This window comes from Podarcis melisellensis (assembly GCF_964234715.1).
Source record: "Podarcis melisellensis genome assembly, chromosome: 7".
Taxonomy (NCBI): domain Eukaryota; kingdom Metazoa; phylum Chordata; class Lepidosauria; order Squamata; family Lacertidae; genus Podarcis; species Podarcis melisellensis.
Window position 1 is genome coordinate 63,328,260 of NC_138539.1, and position 18,242 is coordinate 63,346,501.

General features: G+C 44.4%; 1 protein-coding gene across 1 annotated transcript; it reads right to left on the reverse strand.

The window, feature by feature from the left end:
• Positions 1 to 839: 839 nt before the first annotated feature.
• LY86 (lymphocyte antigen 86) lies at positions 840 to 17,324 on the reverse strand. The gene is made up of 5 exons (XM_081918364.1): positions 17,043 to 17,324; positions 6,279 to 6,365; positions 5,002 to 5,130; positions 1,816 to 1,868; positions 840 to 1,655 (listed from the first exon to the last, which is right to left on the reverse strand). Exons 1-5 carry the CDS (start codon positions 17,155 to 17,157, stop codon positions 1,572 to 1,574), a joined length of 468 nt encoding a protein of 155 aa, XP_081774490.1. The 5' UTR covers positions 17,158 to 17,324; the 3' UTR covers positions 840 to 1,571.
• Between the last annotated feature and the right edge of the window lie 918 nt (positions 17,325 to 18,242).

Here is an 18,242-nt window from a genome sequence, read left to right on the forward strand (position 1 = left end):
TCTCCCCTGTAACTTTAAGCAGCTTATTGCATCTGAGCTGAAGAATTGGTACCTTTGTGTGATTACAAAATGTGTAGAGAGAAAAATATTCCCCTACAAATGAGACGTTTGTATTTGTGCCGCATTTGCAGGGCATTTTAGAATTCCTTCATAATTTTGATAGTTATATGATTGAGCTTACTTTTTGTTATGAGGTGGCCGAGGGTGGTGAGTGCATTTTTCTTTCCATTTAATATTTGTTCAGTCCCCTGCAACCCCCTGGCTGTTACCTCATGACATCATGTTCTGGGCTTTAACTGAATGTGGAAAACCACGTGTAATGGGAAAAGGGGGCTGCTCGTGCGTAAGCGTTTAAGCCCTCCAAGCTTTACCATCAGTTCCTAAACTCTCCCAGTCCGCAGAGTCATGGGTGCATGGCTACCTCAATCGCTGGCAGAATCCGTCAGTGGGCGCTTCCGGAATTTACGCCAACATAAGAGTTCCTTGACGGAAACTCTCCTTCTGGATTCTCTGCGTGACAGTTTCCTGCGCGGAGTAGGTGTCCCCAGCGGAGGTCCTGAGCCCTCCCCACTGTTCTCACTGGAAACATCTTGGAGCCATTCCTCCGATTGAGTTTCTGCAGGAACTCTCCCTCTCCCCCTACTGGTTCCTTCCTCAGCATCCGAAGGTCTCCTAGCCTCCTTGAGCCCTTCCACCACCTGACTCTCCGATGGCTGTTCCCTGACACCACGGCTTGCTGGAAGCTTAATGAAAGTCCAAGTACACTATGTCATGCAAATCACCTCTTCCTATATGCTTGTTGACACTTTCAACAAACTAATAGGTTCATGAGACAGGACTTGCTCTTTCAGAAGCCATGCTGGCTCTTCAGCAAGACTTGTTCTTCCATATGCTTTACTTTATTTTTAATAATACTTTCCACCAGTTTCCCTGAGACAGTAGACTTCCTGATACAGTCTTCCAGTTAAACAATGTTTACAAAAATGCACACATTAGGGGGAAATTGCATAAAAACGAATATATTCGTGAAAATAACACACTGAAATACATTATATGATGAGAAATTGCTTGCACATAAGTGTATACTAATCAAAACTGCGTATAAAAATATGTTTATTAGGAAAAAGTTGCACGAAAATGCTGAAGAATTTTCATGAAGATTTTTTTTAAAAAAGGATTTTGCAGAAAGCTGCAGAAATGCGGGGAACTGAATTTCAGACTGGAAGAATTAGTAACTGAGAGAACCTCAATGTACTTATTTCTTGATTCATACTCTTGAGTTTAAACAATACATGTAATGAAAGGAAGTAGAGTGTTATAGGAAGGAAAGCTGAATATATTGCATTGAACCTTGCTGGGACAAATTGGTGTTCAGGGATTTTGTACTTTCTTTAGGTCAACAGAATGTAAACAGCAATTGCAACTAAACCTGCGTGTTACATTATTTTGCTACGCCACATCTGTCAGACTGCAGACAGCAGGGTTTCCAAAAGTAAAACAAATCCCTTCTCTAGTTCATGGTGCCTTTAGTCGTGTCCCTTAATGACTGCATTAAAAATAGCAACACCCTTTCAGTGACTCTTAACAGTGAAATTAGCACAAATAATAGTGTGATGGTCTTGATTTAAAAACTCCACCTTTACATCCAAGTCTCCCTAGAAAGAAAGAAGAGGAAGTCATTAGATCAGAATAACCCTGCAATGATTGGCTAGCCCCTTTTGGGGGCATGTTCACTTATAATGTCATCACTGCCACTGGTGGTTTTGCTACTCGAATAATACTTGTATTTCAGAGGGCAAACTAGAAAAAGCCTACCTGAGGGAGCTCATGGAATCCCAGCGAGACAGGCCCTTCATAGTAGATTAGTTCTGCAAAGGAAATAAATCAGTAGCAAGTGAGAGAGCCAGAAATGATTTTACAGCTAGGTAGTGTACTGTCTGTGCACATAATATCCATGGTTATAATGGATAACTCAAATATCCTGGAAGAAAACTAGAAATGAAATCCCTGCTCAGAAATGAACTGAGATCCAGAGTTGCTGTTCCAGTAGATGTCTAATGTGCTTTCTCCAGCTCGCTCCTTCCCTGGTGCATTAAGAACATACAGACCTTTTGGACATCTAGCAGTTTATCACAGTGACCAGGACATATGGGTATTTATAGCTGTTTTAACTGAGTGTGGGCAGTAGGACTCCTCCTGTATACCAAATAGATGTGGCCAGTGCCAACAAGACTGGAACCAAAACAGGGCCAAGAGACAGAGATGGCCATTCATTTCCAAAGCATGTCTTGAAGACACATGAAAAGGGGCTTTCTTGCTTGTTGCCTCCATGTTGTGGAATACTGTTCCTTGCTCTAGACCAGGGTGGGGAACCTCTGCCTCAGGGGGCATACTTACCGTATTTTTCGCTCCATAAGGCGCACCTGACCATAAGGCGCACCTACTTTTTTTGGGGGGGGGTGGATAATTCAAGGGGAAAAAAATTATTTAAAGGGAGCGCTGAGCAGAACCTGTATGCATCCCAGACTCTGCTCAGAGCTCCCTTTCATGAGCCACGTGGAGCGTGTGTGCAGCTCTTGGGGGCTTTTCCCTGAGGAGGGAGAAGGGCAGCCCATCACTGACGGGTTGCCCTTCTCCCTCCTCAGGGAAAAGCCCCCAAGAGCTGCACACACGCTCCGCGTGGGTCTTTAAAGGGAGCGCGGCTCTTGGGGGCTTTTGCGGGAGGTGGGGGAAGTGAGAGAGCCTCGCTCTGTCCCTTCCCCCACCTCCCGCAAAAGCCAGGGATAGCCATGCGAAGGCTCCGCAGGACAGTGGGATGTAGACTCCCCTGTCTTACTGAGGATTTGCAACCCCCCAGAAAAATGTGGCCTTCTGATGTAACATGTGCACAGCAGTTTGTGTTGGGACCCACGATGGACTCCAGTACTCTCTAATGTATTTTCTACAGGTTCTTATTAAGCACTTCATCAGAATAAGGCAGACTGCCAGGAGATCTGTGTGTGCCTTTATTCTTCTTCTCATTTTTCTTCAATTCAATATACAATTGAGAGAGAGAGAGAGAGAGAGAGAGAGAGAGAGAGAGAGAGAGAGAGAGAGAGAGAGAGAGAGACTCGGAATGTAATGTTTCCATCAGTCCGACTTCAATAATTTGCATGATTGGTTGCTCATGTAGTATTTGTCTATTATTCTGTGACATATTTTTTAAAAAGTGCTAGCAATTCCTCCGAGGCCATCTTAGTAGATGAACTGTTGCGTGGTCATGAAACTCACAGCGCGGTGTTTATTATGTTTCAGATTGAGATGTGACTGGAGCAGAGAAAGAGCGACGGGGGCCTTTGCACATGATTACCTTATTGTGTTATCAAAGCACGTTTCTTTCTCATTTATTGCACACTGTCTCTGTGTGTGCTATCTACCGATAGCAGAGGGCTGCACAGCAATGAGCAGTATTTGATGCTCCACCAAGCAGTAGCGTGTTCAAACTGCCCTCGTAGTTAACCTCGGAAAACCTGCTTCTGTGGCTCAGCCTTCTCCTGGCCACTGAAGCTTGACATTTTGGGTCCCCAAATTCAGTGGCAGATGTTGGTCTTTAACATTTTGACAGCACCCTATACAAAGCCAAAATTTGGCACCCCCACCTCTCACCTTCCCTTCTGCTCAAGTCACTGTTGTAGCTGAGAAGCCCTGCAGTGCCCTCTAGTGCTGGCGCCCAGTGAAGCAGAACTTGTTGGAGTCGCCAAATTCCAGGTAAGTGTATACAGTATAGCATTTCAGGCTTAACAAACTAACGTGTTAATGGCGGGTGACCATTTTCCTCCTGATTAATTGATCGGGCCTGCAACGCTTAAAACTCCTGAAGGACTTCTCACACTGCAGGCCAGGCAAATGTAATTCCTCCAAATGTCAAATCTGATGATTGAGAAAATTAAAATATGCCTTCCCCTTATTGTCTTTATTAGAAGCTAGGATAAAATGAGGAGTCATTTTAAGTAATGTGGGAAGGAAGCTTTAAAAAGGCTGTTTTAGTATGACTTTGCAATAGGTCATTATATTTATGTAAAATTCATTAGTGAATTGTTCCGAGCAAGGCAGCTGATTGATTGATTGATTGATTGACAAATCTTTAACGAATTGATCACCCTGCTTGCCAGTTATGTATGCCAAGAATACAATTTGTTTTACCCCTATGGTATACAGCTGTGGAAATGCATGTTTGGCAGTGGGAATGTTGTTCATTATCGCAAACACTACTGATATTTTCTCGGTGTTGTTGATGTGACCAATACCATGCATACCAGTGTAATGAAAACAGCGCTACTGCATATGTACTGAATGGCAGCTGTGTGTTTTGCAATTGCTCCATGCTTCTTGCATAATTTAACCCAGTCATATTTCTACTTGTAGACATTTTGCTGTAATCAGGAATGAATGGTAGTAGGATTGATCCGTCTAGTTCAGAACTGTCTTCATTGACTGGCAGTGGCTCTCCAGAGTCACAGGCAGGGGACAGTCTTAGCCCCACCTGGAGTTGCCAAGGATCAAACCTGTAACCTTCTGCATTCAAATCAGGTGTTCTACCACTGAATTACTGCCCTTTCCTTGCTAAAGGTGCCATGCTTCACTTATCCCTTGGGCTTGTGTTTATTTAAGATGTTTGTGTCCTATGTTTGCTCATCCTGGAATTCAACAAGACACCCATGAACTGTCCTGGTAGTCTTCTGTCCATGCACTTACCAGACCAGAGCAACACCTGTCTACCTGTAAGCTTTGTATACCTTCACATTGGGCTCTGCCTTGTAAGTAGAACCTCCTACAAGGAAATTCTAGCACAATGCTTTTTGCAGGAAAAGATTTTGACATTGAAAATTGTTTGTGTAAAATTAAACAGGCTGGTCAGATATTTCCAACCTGGTGTGTTCAACTGACACGGCACCTTCTCCCTGCTCACTACAACTGCTAGATACTGAACATTTAGCATGTTATTCCTGAAAAATTAATCACCTCCTTTCTTCTTTCCGCAGTAAAGAAACTGTGGGTGATCCTCTTCGCAAAGTTCCTTGGAGTAAAAGGGAACGCTGGCCCCATTCATGCCAAGAGCTACTTCCACAGACAGTTTCCTGATGCTGTACCCTGTAGAGAGAGATAGAATATAAATCTAAGGAGCAATTGTATGGAAATCAGAACATTGTCGCCATGTTAGGTTTTTGGTTTTTTTAAAGAAGAGGGAGGGAGGGAAATCTTGTTCTTTGTTTACATAATGGGTTTAATCACCACTATTTATTTATTTAAAATATTTCCTATTTGCTCATCATTGCCAAGACAATCCCAGAGAGGGTTACATTAAAATAAACGCAAAACACATATTTAAAACAAACACAACGAACAAGCTGAAATCAACAGTATGAACAACAACCCTGAAAACCCAACGAAGCCAATGTCCAATGAATCTGAAAAGGGAAAGAATTCCATTACTGAGATGCTGATGCCAAGAAGGATATCCTTCAAATTTACGCATATTGAAGAGGACCTTGGTGACAGCAAGATGTTATGTGTTTCTGAGTGTAATAAATAGTGATGGTTTCCAAAATTAGGCAGCTGTCTTATACACACTTTTTTTGGGGAGTAAGTCCAAATGAACACATATGTCCACGACGGCCACATTAGACAAGTACATGTTGGAGGAAATGCCTATTATTAGGGCACAGATTGGCCGAATGTATCTAGACACACACTCAGTCTTACCCCGCTTCCTGCGTCCTGATGTGGATTGGACTCTTGCAAGGGCAATTCGTCGCATGTGATTTGCTATTACATAGATAAAAGCAAGTTTGGAAGTAAGGAAATTGGAGCGTTGCTTCAGCACTGGTCTGAAGTCGATGGATGCATTATACCGACTGCCAGAGAGCGGTCAGGTTGAGTCCCCCACTTCCCTGGCAGGGGTCTGTTTTGGAAAATAAAGGTTATGTGTCCCATTACATAGGTATGTGCTATGCCATACTTGAAAGATACTCTGCAACCCTTGTGTTTGGTGCAGCATAGGAAGAGAGTGTTTTTAAGCTGATGGTAGTTCAGGAGAGGAGTCATATAAGACACCCTGAGAAGGAAGGAGGGTAGAATATCCTTTTCTGAGACCAGGGATGGAGACCTCATTGTCTTGGGACATCGCCTCTTGTGAGCTTCAGGGACTCAGTCACCCCCATCCTTGGAGGTATCATCTGGTTGCAGTTGAGTTCTGAGGACTGAGAGTCTTGGGAGACAGCCAAACACATTATACTTACTTAAAATGGTTGCTATTCTGATGTTAATAGTTTCGGGCACTACACTGGAGCAGGTGTCAATGCTAAAAGCCAAATCTTGCAGTGGATCTGTGAAGAAAAGAAAATGAAAGCCACAGGTGAACCAATTTTCTATACATTACAAAGGAGACTTGATTTAGGAGCAAGTGGACCCCTAAATGGGAGGTTTGGTAGACATATCCAGAGAATATTGCTCTACTAATCTGGTGGCTCCACTGGATATTCATTCATGATGATTTGATGCTACCAGGGTGGACACACACAACCCCTCTGCTTGCAGTTACACAAGTTCTGGGCTGGCCACACTGCTGCATTTCCAGTCAGTACCATTGCCGTAACTTCCCGCTGAAATCGTCTCACTTTTTAGACCACAAATGTTCTGGTTATTTTTGTCCTGCTTTTGTTGGGCTATAGCCCCTCTGGACGGCAATAATGTGGTAGCGTTGGGAAAGCATTACAGGACAAAACAAAGTAGAAGATGTCTCCCACTAATGCACTAATTGCATTAAGAATAAAACCTGAAATAAAACACCAGTCTGGAGGGGCCCTAAGATCAAATGTCCAATGAAAGCGCCACTCTGAAATGAAATGTTGTAATGAGAACCACTATTTTTGTCTGATGATGTGCTGTTCCATTTCTCTATGAGTGCCACCATGCTTCCTTATTCTATGAACTCAAGGAACCTCAAAACCTGCTGCAGTTACATAGCAGCATAGGAAGCTGTCTTGTTTTGCTTTGGGTGCAAAAGTGGTATATAAATAAACTCTAGCATAGCATACAATAGGATAGCATAGCATAGCAATTGCCCCCAGACCCTGATGTCCATATTAATCCAGAAGAACTTGGGCAAGAGGAGCCCACAATGCCTGTACTCCTGAGGTCCGAGGAGGTCATGCCGCCCTCCTCTGACTTTAAGGGTTCCAGGTCAGAAACTCAAGTGGGATCACAGCCTCCCCATCTCAGTTGAAGCTGATGAGTATTAAAGCAAGAATACAGATCCAGGTTCTCAGATTTGCAGTTCCTTTTGGAGGCTCAGTCTGAGGCTGACTGGTGCTGAAACAACATTTGAAACAACTTGTATGGAGTCTCCCACTTGAGCTCTGTATGGAGCTGTCCAGAGTCACCCAGAATTCTGAAACCATTGTATTGCACCCCTTCGTTCCTTCTAGATTTTATCCAAACCTGAACTCTTTTTGGGAGTCAGACCCCCAATACTGCTGAGATGGCACTTGAAACAGAGCAACCCCCCCCAATAACCCCATAGTGTTTTCCTCTGCCTTCATTATGGAGGGAACTACTTTATGGGCACCAAGGACCACTGGTGGTTCCCAGGCCACAGTTTAAAAGCCAATGCTACAGGCTGCATTTTCCTTTGTTCTTCATTCACTGAAGGCCAGCCCTGACTTATGGGGCAATTATTGAAATGGAGCCCTACTTTTGCCCCTCACCATTCCTGCTATTTCTGTTTTCAGTGGTTGCATGTCAAAGCTAGCTAGGCTTCAAGATTTCTCTTCTGGTTTTTGAATATTGCAGATGTGATCTCCTAGCATTTGTGTTTCTCTGTTCCCTCAGTCTTCTTCACTGACTGCCTTTTGTGTGGGGTGCGGGAAATGCCAACACAGTTGAAGCCATGTCACACATTAATTTCAGCCAAGGAGACAAGCACCCATGCATCTCCCTTTAATGTATGTTGGGAACTTGGCAGCAATCTTTTCCTTCTTTTTTTACATTGTTTTATATTGTTTGGTGGTTTTTTGATTTAAAAACTTCTGACAGTTATTTTGTAATTGTATTTTCGGGAAGGACCTATAAAACCAGGTTGATTTTGACTTCTCTTTTCGGTGTTTTCATTACCCCTTTCCCATTTCCTCCTCAGCTTCTTCTGGATAATGGTAATTTGACTTCTGCAAGAGAATGTTTTACTTCTTTTTATTTTTGTGCAGAAGGTCAGGGGTGGGGGGAGAGAGAGACACTTCCTTCCTTCTTCAAAATGTTGCTTGCATGCTGCACAAGTCACAGATCTGAGAACAGTAATTCTTCTATCTGTGCATTGTGCCTTCAAGTGTGGATTAGTTTTGCACCTGCAGTGGGGAGAGATGTACAGCAGATGACATTTTGTACTTTGTTTCAGATGTCATGAAACACCTCTCTCTCTCTCTCTCTCTCTCTCTCTCTCTCTCTCTCTCTCTCTCTCTCTCTGTGTGTGTGTGCAATCCACAGAATGGCAGATTGGGCTAATTTCAGTCAACGCAGCATTTTTTCCTATCCTCTACAGCAGGCATGGCCAAACTTGGCCCTCCAGCTGTTTAGGGACTACAATTCCCATCATCCCTGACCACTGGTCCTGTTAGCTAGGGATGATGGGAGCTGTAGTCCCAAAACAGCTGGAGGGCCAAGTTTGGCCATGCCTGCTCTAGAAGGTGCTGCAGGCCATTTAAGAAAACTGTGTAGCTTGGGATACACAGCCTAGTGGGTTGTGCCTGGGGCAGCCAATTAACATGGCCCATCTTGATGAATAGACCCTGATGCTCAAAATAGCCTGGGTCCCGTGTTGCCTAACTTGCTCGTCTGTCTGCTGTTTCTGCGCTCCCCAGGTTGTGTGGTGGGGAGGCTGTTGGTGATTATTCAGCTGATAAAGGAAAGGTGCTGTATATAAACTGAAAGGCATCCTTGTCTATATTGTTTCCCAAGTTTTGATGCTGAGCTATGCTTTTGAAAGCAGATTCTGGGCTTAACTCCAGGTGAGCTCTGGCTTGGATTAAGCAGTGCACTGTGGGGGACAACAATGCCTGTGAATACTCACTGCTGGAAACCACAGGAGGGGAGAGTGTTGTTGTGCTTTTGGGCTTCCTGCAGTCATCTGTTTGGCCACTGTGAAAAATGATGCTTGACTAGATGGCCCAGCAAGCTCTTCTTACGTTGAAATGCACAGACTGGGAAAAGAAGCCCAGCCCAGTTTGCAGTCCTGACTGAGGCCCAGCCTTATCCTTATTTCACTCAGGGAGCCCCATTCATCCACCCGTCCAACTGCAGGCTGCAAATGTACACATCCTCAGTTCCCACAGAGTCATAATGTTTACCCTTCTTTCCTAGGAGAAAATGACACCCTTACTTCAACTTTTCACGTCGCTGCCACATTCTAGAACAAGTGGCACTGTTGAATTCACAGTCTTCCCTCCACCCACTTTCTCCAATCTGTTCTCACTCACAGAATTCAAAGTTTACTCGTCATACTTCATCCTTTTGATCATGGAATAACTGCCTATGCATCGTGTGCCTCATGAGCCAATGGGAAGCCGCAATGCCCCAAGAGAAAGGGAAAAAATGGCGAACTGGACCCTAGCTCTGCTAACATCCTCTGAATATTGTTTCCAGTAGGGGTTGATTGCTGTGCCACACAAACTCTGCACGCAGAAGGTCCCAAGGATAGCTCCTGGCATCTCCAGGTAGGTCTGGGAAAGACCCCAATCTGGGGAACACTGGACAACACTGAGCTGGATAGACCTACAGTCTGACTTAGTAAAAGGAAATGAACTCCTGTTCTGAAAATGAAGCTTGCTGAGATGTGTGCATGCGCAATGACGCCCTATCAAAAAGGCCTTCAGCCAGGGAACAGCTTGGGTAAATACTTGGTTAGCTGCTTGTCCTGTACAGTGGTACCATGGGTTAAGAACTTAATTCGTTCTGGAGGTCAATTCTTAACCTGAAACCGTTCTTAACCTAAAGCACCACTTTAGCTAATGGGGCCTCCTGCTGCCGCCAGAGCACGATTTCTGTTCTCATCCTGAAGCAAAGTTCTTAACCTGAGGTACTATTTCTGGGTTAGTGAAGTCTGTAACCTGAAGCATCTGTAACCTGAAGCGTCTGTAACCTGAGATATCACTGTATTATTATCTCTTTCATCCCTTCAGCCAATAATCTAAGCAACCGGTTGCTCTGTCCCAAACAATGAAGTATCTGATGCTCCTATGACCCACTGGGGAGAGGAGACCCACCTAGCATTTTGGAATCACTGATAGAAACATGCTACAGCCCTATTCAGGTGTTCAAAGAAACAGGAGGGAATAAAAGCATGTACCAGCTCTCCCCCAATGCCCCTTTTCTCCACCTGAACCAACCCAGAACCCCTGGATAGCAAGGCTGAAGATCTGATGGTGGTTCTTTGTGTGGCTGAACATGCTTAGCACCTTCCCTGGGCTCAGGAACCCTGGGTGTGCAGGGATCCTGTTTGCCATGGGAATACTAAGCTAGTTCAGCCAAACGCATGGGATGGGATTCACCCAAGGAGCCCCGAGAATTTCCACTGACACAACAAGCCTTTCCTCTCCTTTCCTTGTGCATTCTGTCCCCCCTGAAATTAGCTCTGGAGGGGTCAGGAGAACTCCTAGGAGGAAGGAGAGGGGGGAATCGCTTTGCCTGTCAAGCTGCAATGCTTATGCGGAGTGAATGGTCAGAAGAGCGCAAAGTTGAATTCCTCCCATAAATAATTCCTGTTCAGGCATTTAGCATTAATGAGTGAAGGTTGGGGGCGTAGCCTACAGGGACATTGGGGGAGGAGCTAGCACCCACAAACTCCTGCCCCTTCCACTCTTTCTCCCCTTTTGTTCTTTGAATACCTGAACAGGGGTTTAGAATTATTCCATCACCTCCTCCACCCATAACCTCTTACTGCCCATGCATGATTTGGTTCAATAACCCTGAACGGTTAGTGGATAATTTCTAACACATTATTGCTTTAAAATATTTTTTTGTAAAAACAGAATCCTGCAAATCAATGGCATGGGTTTCTACTAAGGCATTGATCTGGCTGAGTTCATGCAGTTCTTAGTGGTGTGTGTGTGGGGGGGGAATCCTTTGGCCTTTCCGTATTACACTTCTGGGAGCAGTGAAACAACGGCAGGGCAGTGAATTACTTTAGCTCACTCCCCACACACCATCCCCCAGGTTCACACTAAAACAGAGCAGGAAGGAAGCTGGAAATGAACACATGAATGAATAATTCTTAACACTTACATAGTGCTTTCAAAACCCTTAAAAATACACCCTCTCATTTAATACTCCCAACAGCACTGATGAAAAAATGATTGCAGGACATTTTAAAAAAATCATAGTTAAACATTTTTGCCAAACGCAGTGTTTCCCCAAACTTCTGACAGCTGATGCAAGCTCTCCCCCTCCTTTCAGCTTTACACTTGCATAGTTGCAGAAGGTCATTAAAAAGAGGTCTGCTGCACTGTGAATGCACTTTGGGCTTTCTGCCACCCCACTTCCTGCTGGGAGATGAAACAACCCCCCCCCAACAATTTGCCTGAGAAAGGAGGAAGTTGTAACATTTCAGGCAGTCAACCGGTTATGAGGCATGTGTGCCCCAGCACACCCAAAGGCTTAGGATGCAAGGCCACTGGGCAGAGTAAACGCTTTTCTTACAGATTTCAATCCCTGGCATCTCCAGGCTATTGCTGCTGCTGTTTTCCTCTTAAATATCTCAGATAGCAGGTGAAAGGAAATACCTCTATCTGAGACCCTAGAGAGTCACTGTTGGCCAGAACAGACAACCCATGTCTCTCAGGAGCACCTGTTTCCCCGCTTTAATTCGGCATACTGGCATTTGGTTCAGGTGTCACAGCCAAGTCATGGTTTCACGCCTGCATTTCTCCTGACGTGCTTCCATTGTCTCCTCTCTCTAATTTTCTGGCTGGTGAGAACTCATCTTTGCTATAACAACTGAGTAGGGCAAATGTTGATTACTGCAAACCATAGTTTGCCTCCGGTATGAAGACTATGACACATTTGGTCATGACAGACTCAATCTCAGACACCTGGGCTTTTTAGACGAATAATGAAGCGTGTGGCCCTGCACACACTCGACTTTGGTACTTCTATTGTGGCTTGTTAAACCACAGTTTCTTGAGGCACTGTAACAGGGAAACGATGGTTTAATTTCCCTTTGCAAACCAGGATACGCCACCCTCCCAAGAAGTGTTCTTATTGAAATGTGTGAGGAAAAGAAGGAGGGTAGGGGAGGAAAGAATACGCAGGCAAAAAACTATGACTGATTAGACTGAGATTAGACTGAGTGGGTGGCATGGCAGTGATGCCCTGCTCCACCATATAGTGTGCTCTGCTGCCCGCCATGCGCACCCTGGTTGCTTCGCTGGTGATGCTCATGATGGGTGGGGCAGTGAGGTCACAGGAGCTGCCGGTGAAGTACTGACAAAAGAAACACTGCCTGAGCATATGATGGAGGGGCTCACAGTGCTCACAGCATTAACACCTCAAGAAGGTCTTGCTTCTCCCATTACCTTGAATTCCATCAGAAATCAAGGATCTCTCTCCCTCACAGGCTTCAGCCTGCAGCCTCCTGCTTCTAACACACACACACACACACCTCAACTGAACTCTGGATTTTGTGCTTTTTGTGCCATTATCTCACCAAGAAACTGCCCCGGCTATTCCAGCAATTAAATCCTTGCTTTGATTCAGGAACATGAAGGTAGGGTTGCCATATTTCAAAAAGTGAGCTTTTTTTTAAAAAAAAAGTTTTGCCCAAACATCTGGCTTGCCATACGTTTGGAATTCCCAGACACTGTATACAAGGGCTGAATCCTGGATATGTCTGGGGACTTGGATGTATGGCAACCCTGTAAGGGAACTCAGGCAAACAGCCCACCCCCCAGAATTCACAACAATAGGTTTTTTTGCGGTTTAATCTTGGAAACATCCAGAAGTATTTAAATCCAAGTGGTGAATTTTGCCTTTCCCCCTCTCCCTTTGCCGAGACCTGAAACGGTTCTCGTGAGCCTACTTCAAGCAATATAACTTGAACTGCTTGGTTGAGGGTGAAGGCATCAATATTTGGCCCTCAAGGAAAGGACTGCCAATACTGCAGTGTCTGTCTACCCAAAGAGCAGAGCCTGGCTGGGACCAGCTCATGTCATCCTGTGCGTCAGGTACCTGAGTGCTTTATAAGTCGCCCTCTATTGACATGCCCTGATTTGTGCCTCACATGATCAGTAAAACCATCTGGCGCCTAATCTGTCTTTATTGCTGACTCTCCTTAAGCATGCACTGGGGAGCCATTTTGGTACCTTGAAGCTTAGGGATATTTTTCTTCCTGCTGCCACGGTGTTGATTTCTGGAAATAGCACTGGGTTATGCTTCATGTTAAATGACAGAGTTTAATCTAAGCCCACAACCTCTGGGAAAGACAAATCTGAAATGTACTGGCTTCTGGGTTTGTTTTTTTTCTTGATCTCTTGTCACGATGGTTGATGAGCCTGGGTTTTAATTTGTCAGAGTGACTGAGAGAGGGGTGGGAACAGTACTTTGGCTGTGGAGAGAGAAAAGTGTGTGTGTGTGTGTGTGTGTGAGAGAGAGAGAGAGAGAGAGAGACCCTTTTTCTCCTCAGGTATGAACTTTTAATTTTTTAAGAAAAGCTCTCTGTGTCTCTGCCCGCTAATTTGATACAAAGGAAGCACAGAAATTCAGACAGACCTAATCTTCCAAATCACATGCTTTCGATTTAAGCTCTTTTGAGAAATGAACTGAAGAAACTGATTCATGAGAGCCACAGCTGATAGAGGGCTGGATGTTTAATCCAGGTCCAAACCCTTATTCAGCCATAAAACTCACTAGCCTTCACTCTGTCGCTGGGGGGCAGGGACCAATATGCATAACCCTGCTCCAATATGGCTGCTTTTTCCCCTCAAGAGAAGACACTTCAGGAGGGTTCCATTTTGATCAGAGAAGTGGAAGATAACCTGCTGGATGGGCAAAAATCTATGCTGTTGGGGGGCATAGATTTGGTCCAGAGGCCCCCATTTGCTAACCAACCAGAGTTAATTCATTTGCTCATCCATTTGTAAGGAAAACCACCTTTCAAAACCATGTATAGCATTGAGTTAACTATGTTTACTCTGATGAAAACCTCATGGGTTTCAGTGGAACATGCTACCAAGCTATAGGATTGTGTTTGCTAGTCAATGTTTGTGGCATGAACCAGATGGTATAAAGTTTGGGAGATATATAGGAAAATACTTTTTAAAAAAAACCAAACCTGTCTGCTTATCATGTGTGTGAGAGAGTTTTATTTCATTTTATTGTATTTGTATCCTGCTCTTCATCCGTAGATCTCAGGGATGCTCACAACTGGCTTTTACAACTGGGTTGTAAAAAGTGGCTCATCTGTTGACAGTCCCCTGTTTGCAGGAATCTTCTATTTTAAAGTCCAGTTTAAAGACAAAAGAACCACAAGGTATCCCATCAATGGCGAGCAGGACCTGAACAACAGACTGAGCAGGCACCCTGGTCACCTGTTCCCAACCTTCTCTGCAGTGGTGGGATGCAAATTTGTATTTCTGTTATGTACTGAGTTGAATAGGATCCAAACTGCAGCAGTCTGATTGGTCCTAGAACAATAGGCTCCAAAAGGCAGCAGTCTGATTGGTCCTAGAACAACGCAGCAGTATGATTGGTTAGCAGGAACCACCCAATTATGCTCCAGATAGCAGTGAATCCACAACCTGATTGGCTTACAGTAGAATTCCGGAATTAGCCAATCATGTGCAGCCTATTGTGTAAATAATGTATATAAAGCAGATACTTTGAGGGGACATTCATTCATTCCTCCTCACCACTATGAGCTGAATAAAGAGCATGAAATCACCTTGCGACTCTGAGTATATTTCAATTTCTTTTTGAATTCTAGTAATCATTTATAAATCTGAAGCTGTGCATATAAATTACCTCATGGGTTTTAAAAATGCAAATACCCCCTACCCCATGTGTCTAGACTAGAGAAAAGGCTCACACGTAGCAAGTCTAGAAAAGCTGAGACTGGCAGGACTGGACTACCAGTAAGAGGGCATCTGTGTGTTTTTCCTTTTCTGAAGGGACAAAACAAGCCAGTTTCATAGCGCCAGTTCTATTTTCCTATTACAGGAGGGGAATCTGCTTACAATACCTGAAAGCTAACTTCGTCTCCTAAGAATCGGCTGCTAAAAGATTTCATTCCAAACATTTATTTGCTCCTCGTGCCCCTCACTGGTTTTATTTTAATGGATGTGCAAAGCTGTGCCTGAGCTTCAGGGGAGGGGAAAGCAGGGAGGGCAGCCTTTGTGTTGGGATGAATTGGAAAAACAAATACTCTGATTCTTCCTTTGCCATTAATCACTTTTCACGTCACGTGCCTCTTCTGAATGAGATGCCTATGAAGCTAATTCCCTTTGTCCCCACTGCAGGGCGCATCAGTGCAGCGCAAGGCCAGCCGAGGTGCCGAGTTGAAAAGGAAGCACTGCCAAGAGGCTGCCTTTCCATTCATTTTGGAGCAGCTTGTTTCCCTTATTCTTTCCAGCAGATCTGAAGAACAAACAAGCCCACAGTCCATGGGAAATGCCGCCGCGAGGAGCAGCCGCCGCATGGCTGAGCACGGCGACAGCTTTGGATAACATGGCTCCTTCTGAGCAGCACATTAAGCCTCATGCCAGGTGGAATGGAAAGGTGTATGAGTGGAGGTGGGGGGGGGAGAGAAATCCAGAATTTGCACCACTGTGGCAAGCAGCCTTTCAGTGTCTACACTACAGAGAGAAAATAAATTGGTATATAAACATGTATGATAAAATCTTCCTTTTTTTAATGTTACAAAATTGCATTTTCCCAAGCTATACCTATTTTTTGACTGCTCATGAGTCATCTTTGCAGTGGGCCTGTCCTTGCCTCCTTGTTGATTTTATTAGAAATTGGTTTGAAAGCCCAAATTCATGCTGAATTGGGGAAAAGACATATATTAGGGACTTTTCTTCATTATATCTCTGCAGGGGTGCCAACTTGAATAAAATATTGGGAGGGGGCAGGTAAGTCCCATCCCATATAATTGATCATAAGATGTGACACACACACCGTTTGAATGCCAATGTGCATCAATTTTGGGGGGCAGGCCCCCTCAAATATTTTACGGGAGGGAGCAAAGGAACCTCGGCCCCTAGGCTTTGGCTCCTATGTATCTCTTTATTTTATTACAATTGTTTTTAATCTTGACAACTGAAAGTTTCATCATGCACAGTTTTATCTGATGCAAAGCCTCCATGGCCCAGTGGAAGCAGATTAAGAACACAGAATGACTGATAAACTGAATGGGACTATTGATCCACCTAGCTCCACATCGTCCACACAGACCAGAAACAGCTCTCCAGCATTTCATACAGGAGTCTTTCAAATCAGTGCCAGGATAAGTCAGGAATTGAACGTGGAACCTTTTGTGTGCAATGCATATGCTCTACAACTTATCTATGGTTCATCCCCCCCAAGCTATGGTCCTATGATTAGGCTGGAAAACAATTGCTCCAATCTAGTGATGAGTTCTAAACAGAGGAATACTGATGTATGCAAGAAGCTCCTTGCACAGAATGGTCTCTCCATTTAGTTAAATGGGAGGAAACAATACACACAGACAGTGTGTTTTTGTATCTGGATCATATTTGTATGTCGATCAGGTCCCTCCACTGAAAAAAAAGATGGAGATTCTTGCACATGAAAGGAATGCACACACCCACACCCACCCACACCCAGATACACATAAATCTCTGGACTGGGATGAGTGACTGTCCTAGATTAACCCAAAACCTTTTGTGGCTGAATGTGGAATCTGCCACGGTCTGCTATGTCCAACTCCAGCAAGCCACCTACTGCTCTGCAGCTGCCTGTTTTCTGCCCATCAGGAAAAGTTAAATGGAGCTAAAAGATCTCACCACAGCTTCTGTAGTTTACCTCCAGCCGATCAGTCTTGCAGAGGAGGTGCGTAGGCCATTCAACGCTGGGGGTGGTATAAACCAACAAAAAGACAAAGGAAACAACTTTAAACATCTTCACGCTGAGGAAGAGGGACTGTGTGCTTGTGTCTCTATCTTGAAAACAGCCTGTTTGCCTGCTTCCTCCTTCTAGTGAATGTGGCAGTTCCAAGCCACTATACAAACTGCTTACACAAATGTTAATCCAATAAGGGCTTGTGCCTTGAGATGGTATAAAAGAGTGAGCAAATGGCTAACCAGAGGGGCGGTGTTCCTCTTTTAAGGTCTCTGGGCTGTGTTTCCTGCTACTGTGTGCTAATAATGAAGGGTCCAAGAATGAGTCACTTGCTAAACCTCAATTCCATGCAGCAAGAACACTCATGCTATCGCCCATGCAGTCCCCAAAAGCCTTTATAGCACTTTCATGCTTCATCAGGTTACAAGCAAAAGTCCAACCAGTTTTGCAATCTCATACACAATCCACTCAGAAATAAGACCTACTGACTGAGTTCAATAGGACTTACTTCTAAGTAAGGGACTCTCTGCACTTTCCATTTAAATAATGGGATAGTTGCTGTGTGATGCAATGCTTTTAAGAATGAATATGAAGCTGATGGTCTGCACCTTTGGTTGAGTATCCCTGTTATTAGCGAGTGAACACAGAGCTTTCTTTTCCAGACTAATGGCGGGTTGTGTCTGAATTGAGAAAAGTTATGTGGCTGTAGTTTCATCTCTTATGTAGCCTCGTGTTCCTCCAGCCAGTAAATATCACAGTTATGAATGTGCACATAGGAATAGCCCTTCTCTGCTATTGTTTTGCTTTGTTTTTTTAAAATATAATAACTTGTATTATAAACTTGCGGGTGTTCAGGAGATGCGAAGAGGTGAGAAGAAAGGAACTACATGTGTCAGTTTGAGCTATGGCTTGCCCTGGAAGTCTCATCTGTCTGTCTTGAGAGACAATGGAGTGCACTTCCAAGGGTGAAGCCAATCCGTTGCATTAGCAGCACCAAAGTGACCTTCCATGGTGTGCAAGCCTGGACAGTGTGTATGGAGGTCCTGGGCAGCCCAGACAACAAGACCCCTCTCTTGGCCTCACTGCCAAAGGAAAGCAGAGCAATATGTTTGGCACCAGCTTCGCTGCAGGAGTTGCCAGAAGGA